The sequence below is a fragment of the Columba livia genome, chromosome 1 (assembly GCF_036013475.1).
Source record: "Columba livia isolate bColLiv1 breed racing homer chromosome 1, bColLiv1.pat.W.v2, whole genome shotgun sequence".
Classification (NCBI taxonomy): domain Eukaryota; kingdom Metazoa; phylum Chordata; class Aves; order Columbiformes; family Columbidae; genus Columba; species Columba livia.
This window is the reverse complement of record NC_088602.1, coordinates 164,920,732-164,940,694: the sequence shown is the minus strand read 5'-3', so window position 1 is coordinate 164,940,694 and position 19,963 is coordinate 164,920,732. Positions and strand designations below refer to the sequence as shown.

Here is a 19,963-nt window from a genome sequence, read left to right as displayed (position 1 = left end):
CTCCTGTCATTCAGTCTCCTGATCTCAGTCATAACTTCTCTCACCTGTTTATTTATGTTTTCAGTCCCTTTAGCATAGTGACTTTCTATTTAAGAAGCAGATCTATCTCAAACCTGTCACCTCACTCACTTATTGCTGTATTCCTTCCCCTCCCACCTCTGAGCTCATGGAGATTTTTATATGCCATGGTTGTCAGCAGTTTTGCTGTAATAATTTTAGTTCAAGTATCATTTCAAATAATCCTTCCCCCTACACTACAATGAAATTGTGTTTTTGCAATAACCTTCTCGTAGCAAAACTCCATGATCACCCTCCTTTACCTGCCAGTTTCTTTCTACACCACCATCTATTTTCCTTTTTACCGAAATATTTTCCTTCCCTGGTTTCTGTGACTTCCCTTCTTTTCCAGTTAATCTCTTCTTTTCCAACTTTCCATCAGACAACTACCTTCCTCTGTCTCCAAAATTTTGTTTCTCTGTCTGTGGTCCTCCTCCTTTATTTCTGTACTTTTTATCAACATCTTAAAATTCATACCTCATAGTCTTGCCTGAATTTTGTTGAAATATCTCCTTCTTTCCAGATCAGAAAAAAGGCTATTTCTTCTCTTCCTTTGAAAGTAATATGCCAACACAGACATATTTCTGAAAATATTTTTCTAGCCTTTCACCAACTCAATTTGTTCTGTGTATTATTCCATTTGATCCTTTTTGATTGTAACGAATATAAACTACTTTGCTTTCCTGGCTCTTCACAGCCCTAGTCTAGTCTAGCCTAGTCTAGTCTAGTTCTATTCTATAGTTTTCATTCACAACTAAGAAGCCAACTCCTACTTTTTATCTGTTCATGATGGCAATGCCATCACCCAAACAGGCACTGTTTCCATCAAGAATCTGCATTCAGCCTCTCATACTTGGAAAAAAAAATTCTATAGAGATTTATCTCCTTAATTACTTCCAAATTCCCTCTTAATTTTTTGTTTTAATGCAACATCAGGAAGAAAAGTTTTAGAAAGTTTATAGGAGCAGACACAATTCCAGTTTGTCCATAGTGGAGGGAGCTGCACGAGTAAATCATAAAGAGGTTCATGTCATCTAATTTTAGCATAGCTGTCTATACTTGAGCTGGTTACATAGATAATCTCTACAGTCAACAAAGCAGGTGCTTCTACATCACATTTAATCTGACTTGGTTTTAGAATTAGATCACTTGTGCCCTAGAATTTATTTTTAATTACTCTGTGTGGCTACCGAAAATATTTGACACCTGAATTCCTGTCCACTTGTTTTGGTTTTCTTCCCTCTTGGAGAGAAGTCCCATGTTTTCAGTGAAGATCATCTGTAAGGTGCTAAAAAAGAGAAAAATCTTGTTAGTAAAATTAATCTTCTTCATGACACTGCATGAAATGGGTCAGAACATAACACTTCAGATTAGAATCACTGGGCCCAGTGACTTCTACTTACTTGGCCCTCAGCTCAGGTCTCTGTTATACACCCTGCTGTGAGGTAAGCTGTTGTGAACTATGACATATCATTGAGGTTAACTCTATGTTTTGTTTTGTTTTGTTTTTTCTTTATTTTATTACAACAGATATAATTTAATGTGAATTAAATAGTGAATTAAATAGGCAACTCTTTGGGGAAGAGTTTATTTGTTTTTCTTAGTCTTAAAAGTACCAAGTACTTGCTTAGGGATGAGTGGAAATCATACAGAAGAGAGAGAGCAGTAACATAAGTTATAACAAATGACCTTCAAAACAATGCAGTTTTCCTGGATTTACTCAAGAACAAAAAATGATCTTCTCATCTCCTCCCCGAAATAATAATTTAGTCATGCAGTACATTTATGTAACTAAGCACCATCTTCACTCTCAGCAGGCATCATTCTTCTTCTTGTGTAATATCTGGGAATGATTCCCGTTCCCCACCTTGCAATTAAATATTCTTCAGAGTCAGAGTGAAAGGGGAATATTTTTTCAGATACATATAACTCAAAAGCTTTGTTGTTGACAGAGGTCCATTGACACTTTTTTTGGAAGAGATATATGTATGTGATATACATGTAATTATGTATATGCTTTTTAATAATATTCCCTGATAAACATGGCTTGTGTTAGCATTACACTTGACAATGTGATGTTCAAAAGTTTCTATATTTCTTAGACTTTACTAAACCTTCTTATACTCTACTGAAAAAAAAGGAAGATTTACTTAAATTACCAGTATTATTGTTCCAAAATCTAAAATGACCAGAAAATGCAGTTTATCTCTTGGATGAAGTGATCACTTAAAGGAAAAAAAATCATTAAATCCCAATTTTCATACATCTTGAAAAAATTATCAGTATATTCAGTTTATTCCCTTTGAATATTGCTTTTAAATTCCTTCCTACTTCCCATAGACATCACAAATCACAGGTAGGAAAGTTTTGGAAGAGATTTTCATGAAGAAGTTGGGCTGAACCTGTAGTTCAACTTATACTAAAAACCAGGTGAAGTAAGGAGAAAAGAAAGGATCTACCTATAACCTGCCGGTGGCTTCTTTTTCAGCACAAATGTAACTGCTTATGCTCTCAGTAAAAAATAGTACCTAAAAAAAAAATTAATACCTACAAAAATATTCATTGTATCAGAAAATTGTCCTGAGTAGGGAAGTAGAGAAGTAGAGAAGTTTAAATTCGCAGCTGTGGAAATACGGCAAGCAATTAGAAAAGGATACTAAGGGAATATTTATCTGCAAATAATAGATGTCTGCCAGAAAACACCAGAGTCAACAGTTTTGGTGCACTGGATATTTTTATAGTTTCAAATTTATCCAGGAAAAAGTGGCTAAGCTGTTAATGTTGTACTATAAAAACCCAGTGAGACTTCACACTATTTAAAAATGAAAGAGAAGTTATTTTACCAGAGGACTTGGGATAATAGGGGAAAAAATTAAGACAATCTTTTTTTTTAGGAGTGAGAACTGTGTTTTCTGGTTTTAGAAAACTTTCTGATACTATGTAAAAGACTTGCTTATGATTCAGAGCTGTGGCAAAAAAAAAATCAGTGAGGTGCAATTGGAAAAGCCACGAAAAAAGAATTGTCTATGAAAGTGTCAGAATTTTCCAGTCAGACTGACACTTCTGGATAGAGTACAGTACTTTGACCCCATGGACACAATAAAGCATCCAAAATACTACATGAGTAGCAGTCCTTCTCCCATGCACAGAGAAGGAGGAGTCTACAAAAACAGCACATGGAGTTGCAAGCTGTGTGGCAAAGCCAAAGCAAACCAGCATAATGCCTGGCACTTGGAAAAAAGAGGTAAAAGAAACTACTGTGTATTAGATCACTGTAAGAACAGCAAAAAAACCCAGAATAGTGACTGCATACTTTTCCAATAGGAATTTTTCAATGGCACAGTGTTAGTACAGCAAAAGAAGACAAATGTGCTACTGGCCTGAAATCAAATGGAACATTGCTTAATTTAATCTGCAGAGCTACGCAAAGTCATGGCTGTGCGTACAACAGTGCTAGAACCAGTTGTAGCTATACTGAAAGAAGAGGTCAGCATGAATGAGAGCAAGGATTTAAACTTGGACTTAAGGTTATGACCACATCCACATTAAGGGTTTATCAACGCTAAATGTACAGGTAAATAAACTGAAATACTTTTTGTAGTAATATCAAGTAGAAAAGTAAGGTATTACATTTGAAAAGTTTCATGCACTCTTTTTTTTTATTTTTAATTGAAAGAAAGCTCCCTATGGAAGGACAAGAGCCCAGATTAACTGAAGAAAAGTCTAAGAACATCTTCCAGGGATACAGAAAAACTCCTAACAGATCAAAACATTTTAATGAAAGAACAGTCCTCTGATGCAGTCCTCATTGCAGCTTCACTTTCCTTTTCCCAGGCATAATTAAAAGAGACGTTAAGTAAACATAATGCTCTGCAATTCACAGAATAAAGAGTCCATAGCTGCTGGCACACTGTCTGATTTTTACCTCTGAACTGAAATCATCAGTGGCAGACATTCTTAACAGGATTGAGAAATACTATTTTTTAATTTTTTTGTTTCCACTTGGTAAAGCTGTAAATTTTTAGCAAATATTCAGAAAAAAAAAAAAGTTAATCTTTCTGAAATACAGCACTCGCCTAACTCGCCTAGAGAGAGGTTATTTCCTCACACTCTCCTTTGCATTGTGCTTAACACCCAATGAGATTTTCCACTGAAACAAGCGAAGTTAAACACATCACAATCCTACAAAACATTTGTAATGTTGTTGTAATGTTGTAAGATAAAGATCTTTTCATGTGAGGAAAACTAGAAAATACTCTAAGGTCCTCAAAATTCTGGAGAGAGTCAGCATGTTAAGCTAATTAAAAGAAAAAAAAAAAAAAAGCAATTTTATAGAATACAGCAAAAAAATGAACAAGTAAATTCTGCTAAAATGAAAGACCAAAATGCCTCAGTAGGGGAGGACAGGGTTGAAAGATTCTCTAGGACTTCAAAGCATTCAGATTATTTTTTGTTGGAACAGGAAAACGTAGAGCCAGCTGCTCCCTGGTCATCTGTGCAGGACACGTTACACAATACTTATCAGTGAGAGATCAGACTTATGCCAACTAGATCTGCAGCAGGCTCCTTGGCTTTGAGAGATTATTCAACAAGGTGCTGTAGATGTGATCAAACTGTTTCCACAGTCTTCTTTCATTTATACTGATGGGCTGTTGTTTCAGTGCCTCACCATCTCCTTCCTTCACAGTTCATTCATCTCTTCCCTCTTCTTTCTGTCATCCCTTTTTTCTTGCCTTTCATAGCTATGTCCACTCAATCCTAGGTTGGATAGGGTTACTACCAAACCCTACCAAAGGGTTTAAGTAACAACAAACACAGAATAAGCGCACCATCATGTTTTTAATATACTTTTATCCTTTTCCTGCCTTAACTGTATATCAGGGGCCCTTCAGGAGACATAACATCTGGAATTCTGTTCAGAGACCTCCTTGGATTCAGGGGCCCTTGGTTCCTTCAAGTTTACCGATGTTTATGATTTTTTAAATTAATTTCAAAATTATTATTCTTTTGTAGAATTCTGTCTCTTGATATAACACAACTGGAGAAGAAAGTCAAGTTCTGTTTTATACTTTTGGTGTGGTGAGGTTTTGTGTGTTTTTTTGGGGTGTTTTTGTGTTGTTTTTTTTTTTTTTTTTGTGTGTGTGTGTTTCTTCTTTTTTTTAAATTTTTCTTTTTCATGATTGTACATCTACTCCTAATAGTTTGTCAGAAAAGCTGGACTGTATGTCCAGATTGTAAGTATGACTTAACAACTGAAACAACAAAGCAAACAAAAAGGACCCAACTTATTTTTATTTTTATTTGGATGCCTGACTCCTGAGCTTACAGTTCTTAAGGCACTGTTTCTAAATGCTGTTTCTAGCAGAATGGTAATAAAAAACAGGTAATAATGTAATACATAACCCAGGAAATTAAGGAAATTCCATTGAGTCATCAGATTGACTTTTCAGTTTAAACCCTGAAGGATGCATGCATCATTAAAGATTTGATGTTAGGTAAGAGTACCATCCCCAGCTGGCAAAACAGATGTATCACCATGTATTACGTCTCAACAATTTGCTTATCATTTTACAGTTCACTTCGGATTTTGGCAATGCTCTCACTTTAACCTATTTTCAACTAAGAAGAATAGAAATAGGGATGAAAACCCCTTAGAACAATCCCCTGAGATTCCCACATAATGAAATTACACCAAAAATAAAATCCCCTCCTCTCCACCCCTAGGAAGGGCAAAAATTTTAGGTTTTGGTAACCCCAAGAAGAACAACCCTATGCTAGTTCTTTGATGATTGCCACACACTACCTCTGCAGTTTTTCAGGGTGTATTTTGACAAAAGGCTGCCAACAAGTGTCCTAAAATTTTCCTGATTTGTGAATCTTCCTTTTTGTTTTGGGAATAAATATTTGAGGCAGAAACTGGGCCAGAGGGAGCTAAAAGGCCAGACTCCCACTGACTTCATCTTAGCCAGCATCTATTCTTGTCATACAGTGATTCTTTTTTTTTTTTTTCCTTACTACACTAATATCAGAGGCGTTTCAGTAAAAAGTAAGTCATTTTTGTAACAAAGCCTGGATTTTTTTTCTTCTCTGAGCACCGCTTGAACTGCTGGTCATGATAAGGTGGTCCATGGGTATTACCACTGTGCCATGCTAGAACACAGTCAGTGTTCACAGCATAAAGATTACCTGCTATATATGTCAAGAGAAGAAAGGCTTTATCTCAGGAAAATGAGGATGGAAGCTAATTTTTCTCTGATCCACAGGAAATTGCTATGAACCCTGTAAACCTGACTAAGTGATGACTTTAATACCTCATGTATTTGTACCTCTTATTCTTTCTCTCTCTTTCTCTTTCTCTCTTCCTTTCTTTCTTTCTCTCTCTTTCTTTCTTTCTCTCTTTCTCTCTTTCTATCTTTCTTTCTCTCTTTCCTTCTCTCTCTCTTTCTTTTTTCTCTTCTTCCTTTCCTTTCCTTTCCTTTCCTTTCCTTTCCTTTCCTTTCCTTTCCTTTCCTTTCCTTTCCTTTCCTTTCCTTTCCTTTCCTTTCCTTTCCTTTCCTTTCCTTTCCTTTCCTTTCCTTTCCTTTCCTTTCCTTTCCTTTCCTTTCCTTTCCTTTCCTTTCCTTTCCTTTCCTTTCCTTTCCTTTCCTTTCCTTTCCTTTCCTTTCCTTTCCTTTCCTTTCTTTCCTCTCCTCTCCTCTCCTCTCCTCTCCTCTCCTCTCCTCTCCTCTCCTCTCCTCTCCTCTCCTCTCCTCTCCTCTCCTCTCCTCTCCTCTCCTCTCCTCTCCTCTCCTCTCCTCTCCTCTCCTCTCCTCTCCTCTCCTCTCCTCTCCTCTCCTCTCCTCTCCTCTCCTCTCCTCTCCTCTCCTCTCCTCTCCTCCCTCTCCTCTCCTCCCCTCTCCTCTCCTCTCCTCTCCTCTCCTCTCCTCTCCTCTCCTCTCCTCTCCTCTCCTCTCCTCTCCTCTCCTCTCCTCTCCTCTCCTCTCCTCTCCTCTCCTCTCCTCTCCTCTCCTCTCCTCTCCTCTCCTCTCCTCTCCTCTCCTCTCCTCTCCTCTCCTCTCCTCTCCTCTCCTCTCCTCTCCTCTCCTCTCCTCCCCTTCTTTCCTCCCCTTTCCATTCCTCTTTCTTTCCTTTCCTCTTTCTTTCCTCTTTTCTTACCTATGGCAAATATCTTAGCATCTGTACCAAATTATGCTGAAACATGTGCATTTTTGTGCTCAGCCTGCTCAGCCTTGTGTATTTGGAATTGATGATATGCTTTTTTGTTTGTTTGTTTGTTTGTTTGTTTTTGTTTTCTTTGTATTTGAGGGGCGGGGGGGGGGGGGGGGGGGGGCACATTTGTTTTAAAATCTTTTTCTCCACCAAAAATTGAAGTGTGGAAGAAAGATTTTTGAACAAAAGTATCAATTCCTATGGCTCTGTTGTAGGCTGTCAGGTTTCTTCAATATGCCAAATAATTTCTCACTAGCAGCATTACAAGTGCTATCTATGGGGCTTCAACACTTTCAGCTCTTTCAGCTTGAGCCTTATTTTTCTTAGTACAAAATTTTTTACATACAATGTGAATATAATGCCCCATCACACCATGTGGGCTTTATTCAGGATAGTTAGTCCATGTGGCATGCTTTTGCCTAACATCCCTTCCTCAATTGCACTGCCTGCAGATGTTTTCCCTAGGTTTTTCTCCTCTAGTTCCTGTTTGCACTGATTCTAAATTCCCTTGAGTATTTTATTTTGTTTTAACTTTTGTTACATGCAAACCATACGGGGCACATTCTGAGGAAAGTAAACAGCAGTGCTCCACAGCTAATAACCTAGTTCTTTAAGCCTTGTGTATAATAGAGTTATTGTGAAGTGGGGAAGGAACTCAGGGGTATGGCTTGCCAGGTGCTGTGCTGGTGTGTTATCCTCATCATTTGCTGTTGCTCTGGGAGACAGTAAAACTTCTCTTGCAGATTCTGATGTGTGGGTTTATTTTTCCTTCTTTACAGCTGCACAACAGCGTGGAAAAATAACGCAGGTTTAAAATACTTGAAGCAAGGGTTTGCAAAGCAGGCTGCAAGTCGGAAATGATATTCTGGTACAAAAAAAAGGGGAAAACTACAGGCTTGTGATACCTTCCCACCTTACGCAACCATATATATGGTTCCACTGTGAAACCAGTATTTTTAAACCTACCTTTGATAGATAACATCATTTCTATTGAGAGCCTTTCTGAATGTTTGAATAAAACAAATTTCTTTATGTTTCCCCAAGATAACATGATCATATTCAGGAGAAAGCATTGAGAAAGCAGAACAGATTAATCCTACATACCTAGATAATTTCTGATTTTGGTCAGGACTATCAGTTCTGCTCTGAAGAGCTGTAACAATCCTCTTAACATCAACTACTCAGAGAATATTTACATAACAGTGCCTAGCTCAATGTATACCTATCTATTTCCAGCAAGAAATATATCACATCAGATCATCAGCTGTGATAATCAAAGCCAAAACATTCTTTATCTAAAAGACAACAGATTTTAAACAAATCAAATTAAAATGAAATTAAATGAATGACCAAGTAGTGCAAAACAGGATGCAGGATCAAAATTTCAAATGCTGGTGAGTGTAAACTCACTGAATATTGACTTGGATATCTACGGGAAAAAAAAAAGGTAAAATATTAGAAAGTAGTAATTATCAGTAGCATATTCAGTTATGCAGTTGTTATGATTAAAGCAATGAAAGAGATTAATCTGCATAACTCAAGATGTACTCCTCATGATAACTGGATTATTTCCCATGTCCTAATATTGAGCAGGTAGCTGTACTACACTATGGGCAGAATCTACATCTCTATCACAATTCTGGCAATGGTGACTCTTAGGAAACCACACCTCATGTGTACCGCATGTGTTCTTATGGCGGTTCTTGTAAGTCAGGCTCAAATAAAAGAGAATTGGTTTCCACTGACCAATATATTTGTTTTGGGAAAGGCTTATTCTTAGGGAAATACTCTGCTGAACTGTGAGTGACCTTTTCTACCTCCTCTTGCAAATGTGTTATTGCTTGCTAGCTAGCATAGAAAATTAAAACCAGATATGCTCAGCTTTACGTGTACTCAGTGAAACCACGTACAGAACACACTGCTTGCATTGCTCAGGATGAGCTGCAAGAGGAGTCCATTAGGGAAAAAACAGCCATTAAATACCATTTTAAACTGTCTTCTCACCTCTTTTTCAGTTTTCACAAGAGGTACTGTCACAAATGCTCGTATATTTCTTGGCATTCTTTTAATACTTAACTGATTGTGGAAGGAGCTGGATGCTCAATTTTTCCTCCAAGAAACAGACTACAGTGTAATTCTGAAAATATTAAAAGTGTATTAAAATACACTGAATGTTAAATACACTACATGCAAAATAAAAAAATCTGTGGTTTAGCAGCAACTGTTGTATTCTGTTTCTGAAAACAGTATAGTGGTGTTAGTGAACAAAGATGTTATATAGCTGTTCTCTAGTCATAAATATAAATAGATATTGATATCTATATTTACACAGCCCATTTGACCTAAAACACTGCACAGGTAGCCTGATAAGTAGATAGCAAACAGATGGAATTATAAGATTCATTCTCATATGTATCATATTTTAAATCCTTTCCATTGCCTGCATTACTGCTCTGGCAGTAATGGAGCTTTCTTCTCCTTTCTTGTCATGGTTGGCTAATCAAAATCAGAGTCAGCAATAATCTGAAAGTTCAGAGGAATGCAGAGACCACCTACTACAGGTAACAGAGCTTCTATGGATGCCTTTTTCTCCTGACAGTATAAGAGAGGTAATTTGCTTTGAGTTACACTGAGTGGGAACTAGACTAGGCACCTACACAGTAGGTAGAATGAATTTGGTCCATGATCCCCAACTGCAGGTCTTAGAGTATCATGCCTCAGATTGCTCCCCATCCATACCAAGTTATGCATACAAAAAAAAAAAAAAATTATATCTCTGCAAAAATGAAGTTATTACTTTACAGTAAGTTCAGTCTGTAAGACTAACAGCAAAGAGGTGATGATATACATATTTTTTTAAGCTAGGTTGTGCCTTCCTTGTATTGAGTCATAGCATTTTCTGTTCAGGAAAAATGGTGAGGATGGTTGTGTGATGATAGGTTAGGTATAAAAGTATCCTCAGAATAAACAAAACTGGGGCGGGGGGGAAATACTGTTGGGTTTATGTGAATGATTTTTTCTTCACAGCTTTCAAGTTGAAGGGTTGTACTTATTCTTGGATATAAATTATGACTATTAACAGAAGCTGCATATATGTCAGCAATGAAATAACACTTGCATTTGTAGTGTAGGCCTTTCAGAGGTTCTTAATCTATATGTTTTACTACTGCATTACAGGCATTGATCCTTGTTAACAACAAAATCAGCAAAATAAGCCCACTGGCTTTTGCTCCTCTGAAGAAACTGGAAAGACTTTACCTGTCCAAGAACAACCTGAAGGAACTCCCAGAAAACATGCCGAAGTCTCTTCAGGAGATACGAGCTCATGAGAATGAGATCACCAAGTTGAGGAAAGCTGTCTTTAACGGACTGAATCAAGTGATTGTCTTAGGTACGAGCATGAGAAATTATAACAAAATCCACTCAGTGTTTTTTCAAGATGTTATTTTTAGTTCAATCAGTGATTTTACGTAGAAAGCCAAGGAATGCTCCAATAAATTGTACCTCCAAATTAGCTTTGACCTGAAGGATAAAGTTAGCTACACTGCAGCACAGCTCACGACCATGTTTTGTTGGCAGAACTAGGCACCAATCCAATCAAGAGTACAGGCATTGAAAATGGAGCTTTTCAGGGGATGAAGAGGCTCTCCTACATCCGTATCGCAGACACCAACATTACTAGCATCCCAAAAGGTAAGAAATTCAATGACTATTTCAAGAGTTTTGAACACATAAAATATAGTGACTTCTAGTCTTCTGGAAGGAAAAAAAAATATTATTGAAGACTTTTGAGGCAATCCTTAGAGTATCTATTACTTGACTACTTCATTTTTTGGTCTACTGACTTCTATTGGTTTGAAAAATCTTGTTTTTCTATTATGAGAAGCTCCACAAGAAGTGCACTGTCTAGAGTAAACCATTTTATGTTATTTTGCTTTTCTTCTCTCATCACTGAAAAAAGAAGTGGAAAAATGTTTTCAGTCTCCAACCCTGGTTTGTGAACCTGACCAACATTATACACATGTAAACTCATGTAGAATTTGCATGAAACTCATGTAGAACTCAAGTTCCACAAGCATGAAATCAGCCTGCACAGGTCTGTGAGTTTGAAGCAAAAAAATACTATTTCTATATAAAACAGAAATAGTTGCTATTTTTACAAGCACTTGATTGCAAATGGCTACAAAATAAGAACAACTTCAATATAACCCATTGAAATAAAACAAACCAAAACAAACCAGAATGGTTCCAGTCCAGAGGAAATTATATTCTATTTGTTCATACTTCAGTGAGCAGTTTGTTTTGAAATAGTTGAAAAGTTTTTGAAAGTTAATACTATTTGTTATTTCTTTCTTCCCTCATTTCCTGTTTTGGAGGTTCCTTTGAGGTACCTCAGATAGCTAAAATAATTGGTTCAAAATTTTTTTCCCCAATAAATAGAATTTACAAACTAGTATGTTCCTTACCTGAAATAACATTAAAATTATTTTACCTCATCTTTATAATCTAATTTTCTGTTATTTCTTCTTTATCAAGGCTCCAAAGGTTTGTAGATTTACCTATGTGTATAGTCTGGCTAAAATGCAGGCTTTTTCTCTTACACTATTCTATATGTCCTATTTACATAATCATCAAGGGTAGAATTCATATCTGGGAAGAATTTAATGTAGCTATCTTTTAAGAGTCAGCTGTTCTATAATGACCTTAGGAGCTCCATCATATTTCATGCCAAACAAATTGTTACTAGATGTTTTCAGTTTCCCTAATTGTGAAAGTTCCTTGTTTCAATCAACGAGTTGCTCTTGGCCATGTCAAATAAAAAAAATCTTTTGATTTTTTTTTTTTAACTGTCAAAGACTCTCAGTGTGACACAAGTTCTTTAAAGAAGGATAATAACCCAGTTTTATCAATACTAAATTTATGGTGTTCTCTCTTTCAGGCCTTCCTCCATCCCTTACTGAACTTCACCTTGATGGCAATAAAATCAGCAAAATTGATGCCGATGCTCTGTCTGGACTAACCAACTTGGCAAAGTAAGAATTTATTTCTTCTTTTCACATAAAACATTAGTTGAAATTGTAACCACCAACAACACTTTCCAGCAGTTTCCAATGATTAGTGAGGTATGCCCAGGGCAATTGGTTTTTTTGATAAAAAAAAAAAAAAAAAAAGATAAGGAGAACAATTAGACATTTTATGTCATGCTCCTTTCATTTTATTTCCATCTTTGGTTTATGTTTATGCAGTTTTCTTGGGAGACTGCATTGCTGATGTGATTTCCTCTGGAAACTGAGGAAAAAAGCATGCGGGAACCAAAAATTCTTGCAACAGTGTCTCCTCTGTTTCTCAAGAAAGGCAAGTCTGCAATGAGTCCAATAACATGACCAAAAAATGTAATGATACAGGATAAATGAAAAAAGGGTGATTTTTTCAGGGTGCTTGTACCTTCCTAATATGTGAATATGTTGTTCAACAAGTTTCTCTAACTGCAGGAGAATTCTTGAGGTGTAACTATAGACATACAGAATCATTTGTGAACTAGTTCACATTAGATAAAATGTTAAAATGGTAACACGGGCCTTTAATATAAAGTATATTAATAGTAACACGGGCCTTTAATATAAAGTATATTAATATTATGATACTTTCAAACTTCTGTTTGAAAATAGAAGGAAAATTGATCTGAAAGACTATTAATCAGATTGCCGGATTTAAGTCCTGGACATTCATCTTAATCATTCTGTTTGTCATAAAGAAGGAAGAAAATGGAAATAAAAGAAAGATTGCTAAACAACAGTAGTTAAATTTACCACTGTTTGTGGTAGCTTGGGCACCAATTTAGTGCAATGAATATATAGTAAATTAATACATATTTTGAATCTGGCAATTCCAGGTGATAAGGCCTAGAACACCTTTCTAGAGCTTGTCAAATAAGGTACTTCAGTTCATGTTTGATGTTCCTATTTGATCAGAGATTAATCCCCACTGAAAAAGAGTCTGCTCCTGGATTTTCATGAAAAAATAAAAATACCATAATAATGGGTTAGGGGATTATGAAGCCATTATTATTAATGATAGAGACTTAGCATAAAATGTAACATCCTCCAGAGAAACAATAAAGAAAACTTCCAAAACTAAAATAAAATCATAACCACTCAGGTAAAGAGTAATTTACTTTACTGGAGGGGGTGAAGTGTGTGTGTGTATGTCAGCTGTCCTGTAGATGACCCAGTTTTTCTGCTTTTTCACATTAATATTTAGAAAACACAAAAAGCGACATCACATGGATAAAACTGTTGGAAGTCCTTCTTAAAACATAAAGTTTTATGCAGCAAGTGCTGATGGACTACTAAAAATATCCAACCTTGGGCTGCTTCCATTGTGGTTGTACTGTACAGAGAAACAGGATATTCTGTTGGTGTGGAAATGTGAGAAGCAGGCACCAAGTTTCAAACTGCTCTCTGGCCTGTGCTTAAGCAAACAGCTTAAGCATACTCAGAAATCCTCTTTTGCAAAATTGAAAAATAAGGTAGAACACAGATTTGGTGAAAAAGGAGGGCATTGGACATTACAGAGTAGGCAGATGAAGAAAGGAAGGAGCTACAGAAGAGCTCCAACACAGTATATGGGATAAATCTAAGGGGCAGCATGCCACTTATGCCACATAAAAAATGTACCAAAAAATGTCTTTTATTAACACATCTAAGACTTCAGGAACATCAGTGTGGGGTCAGACCACTCTCTTACTGGGTCATGTCAACACATGCCCAACAGTCTAATAGCTGCCTTAAAGCACAGTTAGACTTTGAGAAACAGGTCATTCTCCTGACTGTGTTAAGGTGTTTTGAACTGTGAGATTGGTGTAGATCTACTGCTCATTCTCTTTAGAATTTTGAGTTCTAGCAGAATGCCAATATTTGTCTTTTTTATTTGTCTGCTTTCCTTGTAAAATTGCTCTTAAGTCTTCCAAAAGTCTTAATATAGTGCTACCATGGTAAACAACAACAACTTATTACTGTGAACCAAGAAAAGACTTCACTGGTTTCACTGCAGGAATGAGCACCACAGGAGGATATACACACTACACAACTGATGTTGATAAAGTTTATATCCTACTAAAGTTTACTGAAAAGATCTAGCTCCATACAGTGGAAGTCAGATCAAGCCCTGAATAACAATGAACTTGAGCAGCATGAAGTTCATTAAAGGGCATATAATAAAAAAAAGTGGGAATGGGCAAGCAGGGATGTTGGAGGCAAAATAAGGTGAAAAAAACATTTGAGAATTCCTTCAACTTTTAGATATGCTTTTTATTATGTTATTCAATAATTTAGAACACTAACTAGATTAGCTAAAACAATAGAAATACATTATGTATTCACTAATATAAAAGGAAATGGTATGTCAATATAGTAGGCAAGAGTGATTTTTCAAATTCTTCCCTTTTTGTTCCCATGGGAAAAAGGAGACAAAGACCATATTATTTCCTAACACTCTTAATCATTCTGTATTTTACACACTAGTATTGCCTTATTTCATTTGTAAACATGGCCCCAAGTGACTGAGAGTTTGTTTGTAACACATTTAGATGAGGTATAATTATATATAATTTCACTGCTTGTGGGAGTTAGAGCCACTTTTCTACAGACTCCTCCAATTTTACTCTTTCTCTAAAAGAGTTTCTCTGCATGAGCTAATCCAGAGTTGGATCTTGGCCACCCTTATGGTGTGTAAAGAGGTTACTTTTGCTTCAGTAGACCATCATGGAAGTCAAACCTGCTTTTTTCATGCTAATCTCCCTAGGTGTGACACATCTGCTTATAGACCTGTGTTTTTAGTGAACACATATTCAGATATGTGTCAACCATGAATTTATAGCCTTTAGTCAATTTTTTTAAACCCAATTCTTTTAAAGATATTCACTATAAGCACTCATTATTGAAATGCTTTGTAGCTGTTCTGTATATCTTCAGAACAAATTGCTTTGTAGGCTCAAATCTCCCAAGCTTTACTAAATCTTGTACTCATAAGGAGTTTTGTTCTGATAACTTTTAAATGAAAAAAATCACCAAATTCTACCAAAGATATAGGAAAAAAATTGTTTGCTTAAGGAAAAAAAAAAAAATAAAGCAAACTAGATTAAGTAGGTTTAGCCTTTATAGAAATAATTATCTCAAAGGACGAGACTCCTGATGATGACAACTCCTGCAGAATTATCACTGAATTCCTTACTGCAACACAGAGAATTGTAAATTATGAGAGTTTCTTAAAATAAAATTAATAGTTTTGTAGTCGCAAACCGAAATAGTATTATTACAGAAATCCACAGATAGGACCAGATTTTACAAACCAGACATTGTCCTAGTAAACCCAGCACAGGGATGTATAAAGCAGGAAGGATGATTTTGTGGTGAAAGCTCTGGACTGAAACCCAGGAGAAATGTGTACAACTCACTTCTGTGTCCTGCTGAACAGATCATTACATATGACTCAGCTCCTGTTTAGAATTTGTAACACGGCTCTAACTACACAAGTATGTTAGAAGCATGTGGTGAAGGTTTAAGCTTAACAGTTCTGTTCACCCTGGGTTATGTAGTTTGACAAAGAAAGTTACAGCCAGTGCTCCTAAAGTCCTGCAAGAACCTCTTATTCAGCTTTTAGAGGAAGATTGGTGCCTATGGAGATACACAGTACATATTTACAGAGGGATTAGTCACATAGCAGTACCATGGTCATAAATTGAATGATATAATGACAATTATGTTAATTCACATGAGGCATTAAACTTATACTTAAATATGTTTATCTAGACTAGTTCTCTGTGATTAATCTGTACCTCACACATATTTCTGAAAATTAGCTTGGTCTGTTCTATACAGTAGTGTGTAGAAGTAAACAATCCAAGGAAGATGATTATGCAAGAAAGTTTAACTTTTTTTTTCTTTCAGATTAGGTCTTAGCTTCAACAGTATTTCTTCAGTTGAAAATGGCTCTCTTAACAATGTACCTCATCTGAGAGAGCTCCATTTGAACAACAATGAACTTCTTAGAGTACCTGGTGGGCTGGGCGAACACAAATATATCCAGGTAAAGTTTATCATACTGTCTCAGAGAGCAATAGTTGAAAGATTCTGTTTGGTATTTGTGTGGTTATTCCTTCTTGAACAGAAACATATACAGTATTTATGCAAAACTGTTGAATACGCATGGAAAAGTTACATACAACAGGAAGACTCTTATTCGGATTTTTGTGCGAGTGTGGCTATGGTGGTATGTAGATCTGGAGGTGTGCATTTGTATCTCTGTGTGTCTGAGGAGACACAACAAATATGGGTTTATTTGTGTACTTCAATTTCCTCTTTACTCAAAAATTGCTTTCAAATAACATTTTTTCTGTTGCTCTTTTTTTTCATTTCCACTCTGACATACGTTTTGCAACCTTTCCCAAGAAGAGTCCCTTTGGTAACTCATAAAGCTATGCTTTTAGGAGGGCAAAGAGACACGATATGCAGTATTTTGAGGTCTGTGTGGCTGGATAACTAGAAATATGGCTTCTTGGAACTAATTAAAATATTTCTGCACCTGGTTTAAGACTTCACAGGACAGAAAGCTCCCAAAGAATGAAGACTCCCAAATGTATATCACCACTTGCATGTAGCTTAGGAAAATTTGTCAGAAATAGTGATTCTGGAGCAACATAATAATCATCAGCTATTTTAAATCACCCTTAGTGACTTCTTTGGCTCTGAGTCTTGTACAGTTGCACTCATGAGAGCAAAAGCATTAGAGCTGTAGAGAAACAAATTAGCACAAAATATATTCTTTACACACAGCACATGCTTCTGAACCACAGCACTGTGTTAATAATGCCACATCTTTGACTCCTTTTTACATTACAGTACGATCAAATTGTAGTAATGTTCTTAGAATGCTTTGCAGTTTCTTCTCTTTCTGTAGAAATTAGTTCTAATTGGTTATACTCTAGGTATTTCAAAAGGTAAGCGTAATCAAGCATTTGTTTGAAAAAAATGGTATTTACTCTGTAAAACATTGCACAATATATAGCAAATATTTGACGTCAAATTATTTACCTTATGTACCATGGCAGCTCTATTTCTCACTTCTGCACTTCTGTGCTTTTCAGGTGGTTTATCTTCACAACAACAAAATTGCTTCCATCGGTATCAACGACTTTTGCCCTCTTGGGTACAACACCAAAAAGGCAAGCTATTCCGGTGTGAGTCTCTTCAGCAACCCCGTGCAGTACTGGGAAATCCAGCCCTCTGCTTTCCGATGTATCCATGAACGCTCTGCAGTACAGATTGGAAATTATAAATAGATGTCTAAAGATGGTGTTCGGTTCTGTTTCAGCTAAAGTACCTGTTGTGATAGGCCTGTTCAAAAAATTGTTGCTAACAAATAATGCCAAATACCAGAAGCTTCACTTTGAAGTGGAGATGATCCATTGATTTAGAATAAATTAATCATTACAGATTTACAAGATCAAGCATACCAAAAAGAATTGCCAACTGTGCTTTAAACTGACTTATTTCAGCCTTCTTTTCCAGCATGCTTTCTGTGGTATTTTTCAGTTTGCTGAAATCTACAGGTTTTCAGATTCCAGTGTATATGAGATTCGGAGTAAATATTTGTCAAGCTATGATATACATTAAGAAAAAAAAAGAGAAAGCAATTGCGGTTAATTTTATAGCCACACCAAAAAAAAAAAAAAAAAAAAGAATACTAGAGGGAAAAAGGACTCTCAAATCATCTTGAGACTTGAGAAGGTGAGAGTTGCCTCCTTTAAATTTATTTCAAGCCCTGGAGGTTTAAAAATATCTGCTATAACACTAAGCTAATTCTGAATGTATCTATTTAGCAGAGGCAAATAAAGTTGTTGCTAATGTCATTATTTTGGGAAAAATAAGATAAATTCATATTGTACACATAGTTCTTTTAAGTTTGCCATTCTTCTAGAGCAATGCTATTCAGGATTAGCCTAACATAATCCTATTGAACAAAATAATGAGTAGTCTGCAGTACGAAACTTGTAACCTATGTCTGGAGCTCAATGGCTACATTTCTCTAGGGCAAATCCCTCTCACCTTAGTCACGAGAGCAGTTTTAATTACTTCAGTGAGACTGCCTTGAAGAGTATGTTATTAGTCATTGGTATAAATCCATGTATATATCTAAACCAAAAATAATAGCAGTTCACTGTTCACTTGTTCTACATCGTACATTTGTCAGCATCTTTTACTGTTTTTGTTTCTTTTAAACTATGTTTTTAATTGTCAAGTAGAGATATGCAGGCTCCCCATCTGATGAATTTGTGGCATTTAGATTATAAGCAAAATAATAGGTATAGCAAAATATGAAGTGAAATAACTGCAAGGCCTAGCTGGACATTCCTAGAAGTATCTCCTTAGACTGATTTGAAGCCCTCTGCAAACTGGGATTCATCAGCCCATACCAATGGGCACATCAAAGTTAGGCTGCACATTTCTAATGTCAATCTACAAAGCTAAACATATATTCAGTAAAAATGTCACCTTAAAAGGATCTTCTGCAGCCTCTTAATACTCCAAGGTCAATCTCTCTAATTTGTAAAACTTATATGTCATTTATATTAAAGGATAATGTAATACAGGCAAACTCCAAAGTGTTTGTCTTTATTTTCTGCTTTGATAGCATAACACAGTGTGTCAGAATTTTAATTATTAATGAGTCTTGAAAACTGGAAATCTTTGACATGGTCGCTGCGTGTGAAATTCTCTTACCTCAAGAAACTTTTTCACGCCTAACACTTACAGGTATTTTTTCTATAAAATTAATATATTCTCTTTAAAGTTGTCATTTATTCAGGTAGTAAATAATAAGAAACTATTGTGAATCCCTAAAACCATTACATAGAATAAGTGTGTTTGCACTCTTGTTAGCCATCTTCATATAGCAGCCAATGATTTCCCCCATTTGCATCTGTTTTTCCTTCTGGATTTCAGATTTTCTGAGTGTTATTTTTGAATAAATCTACCAGCACATTATATCCTTCTGTCACTGGAGGGAAAACCCTGCAGAAAATCACCAGTTAGATATTTTTTGTTCTTGGTTAGATATCTGCTCTTATTCAGAGAGAGACTGTGTGCAGAAAGCTAGGCACTAGCATTTCAATAGAGAGCAAAGGCATTGCCTTAGCTTCAACAACTCCACAGGGTTTGTATGTCCACGATTCAGATTACCAGATACAGGTACAATTTACAGGAAGAGACTTATAGAATAAATAATAACAATTATTTATTACCTAACACTTCATTAAAGATATATACTACCTTCCCATTTCTACCTCCATGGCTTTAAGATCTCTCCATACTAAGGTTTTTCTTTTAAAACAGAAGCAACTTTAAGTCCAGAAGAAAATATCTGAGCTATCCTCCTCTATAACACCTATGGTACATCCCATACTACTAAGTTTGCTGTCCTCTGTGCTAAAGCACAAGCTGTTCCTCATGAAATACCTTCTCCTCTAACAACTAAGGGCTGCAAAGATAACAGGACTTTGCTGATCCCCAGCCCTATGCGATAAAGCCAAATAAGCAAATCCTCTAACATGAGAACACAGCAAGACTATGACAAATTCAAAAGGTAAACACACTGTTGGATTTCCATAAATTGTGCAGCCATACCTACAATGTTGGAC

The 19,963-nt window shown here is 36.1% G+C and overlaps 1 protein-coding gene and 1 long non-coding RNA gene across 2 annotated transcripts in view; one reads left to right on the top strand and one right to left on the bottom strand.

Moving 5' to 3' along the window:
• Positions 1–18,921, top strand: part of DCN (decorin) — a 40,175-nt gene extending 21,254 nt beyond the window's left edge. Inside the window, exons 4-8 of the mRNA XM_005508320.3 lie at positions 10,444–10,657; positions 10,846–10,959; positions 12,206–12,299; positions 16,215–16,353; positions 17,411–18,921. Coding sequence (XP_005508377.1) covers positions 10,444–10,657; positions 10,846–10,959; positions 12,206–12,299; positions 16,215–16,353; positions 17,411–17,605 — 756 coding nt within the window. The 3' untranslated portion in view covers positions 17,606–18,921. The remainder of the gene's footprint in view (positions 1–10,443; positions 10,658–10,845; positions 10,960–12,205; positions 12,300–16,214; positions 16,354–17,410) is intronic.
• On the bottom strand, positions 610–17,543 carry LOC135576494 (uncharacterized). Its single transcript, XR_010468287.1, has 2 exons — positions 17,358–17,543; positions 610–1,345 (listed from the first exon to the last, which is right to left on the bottom strand). It is a non-coding gene; the product is annotated as an uncharacterized LOC135576494 (long non-coding RNA).
• Positions 18,922–19,963: the final 1,042 nt, after the last annotated feature.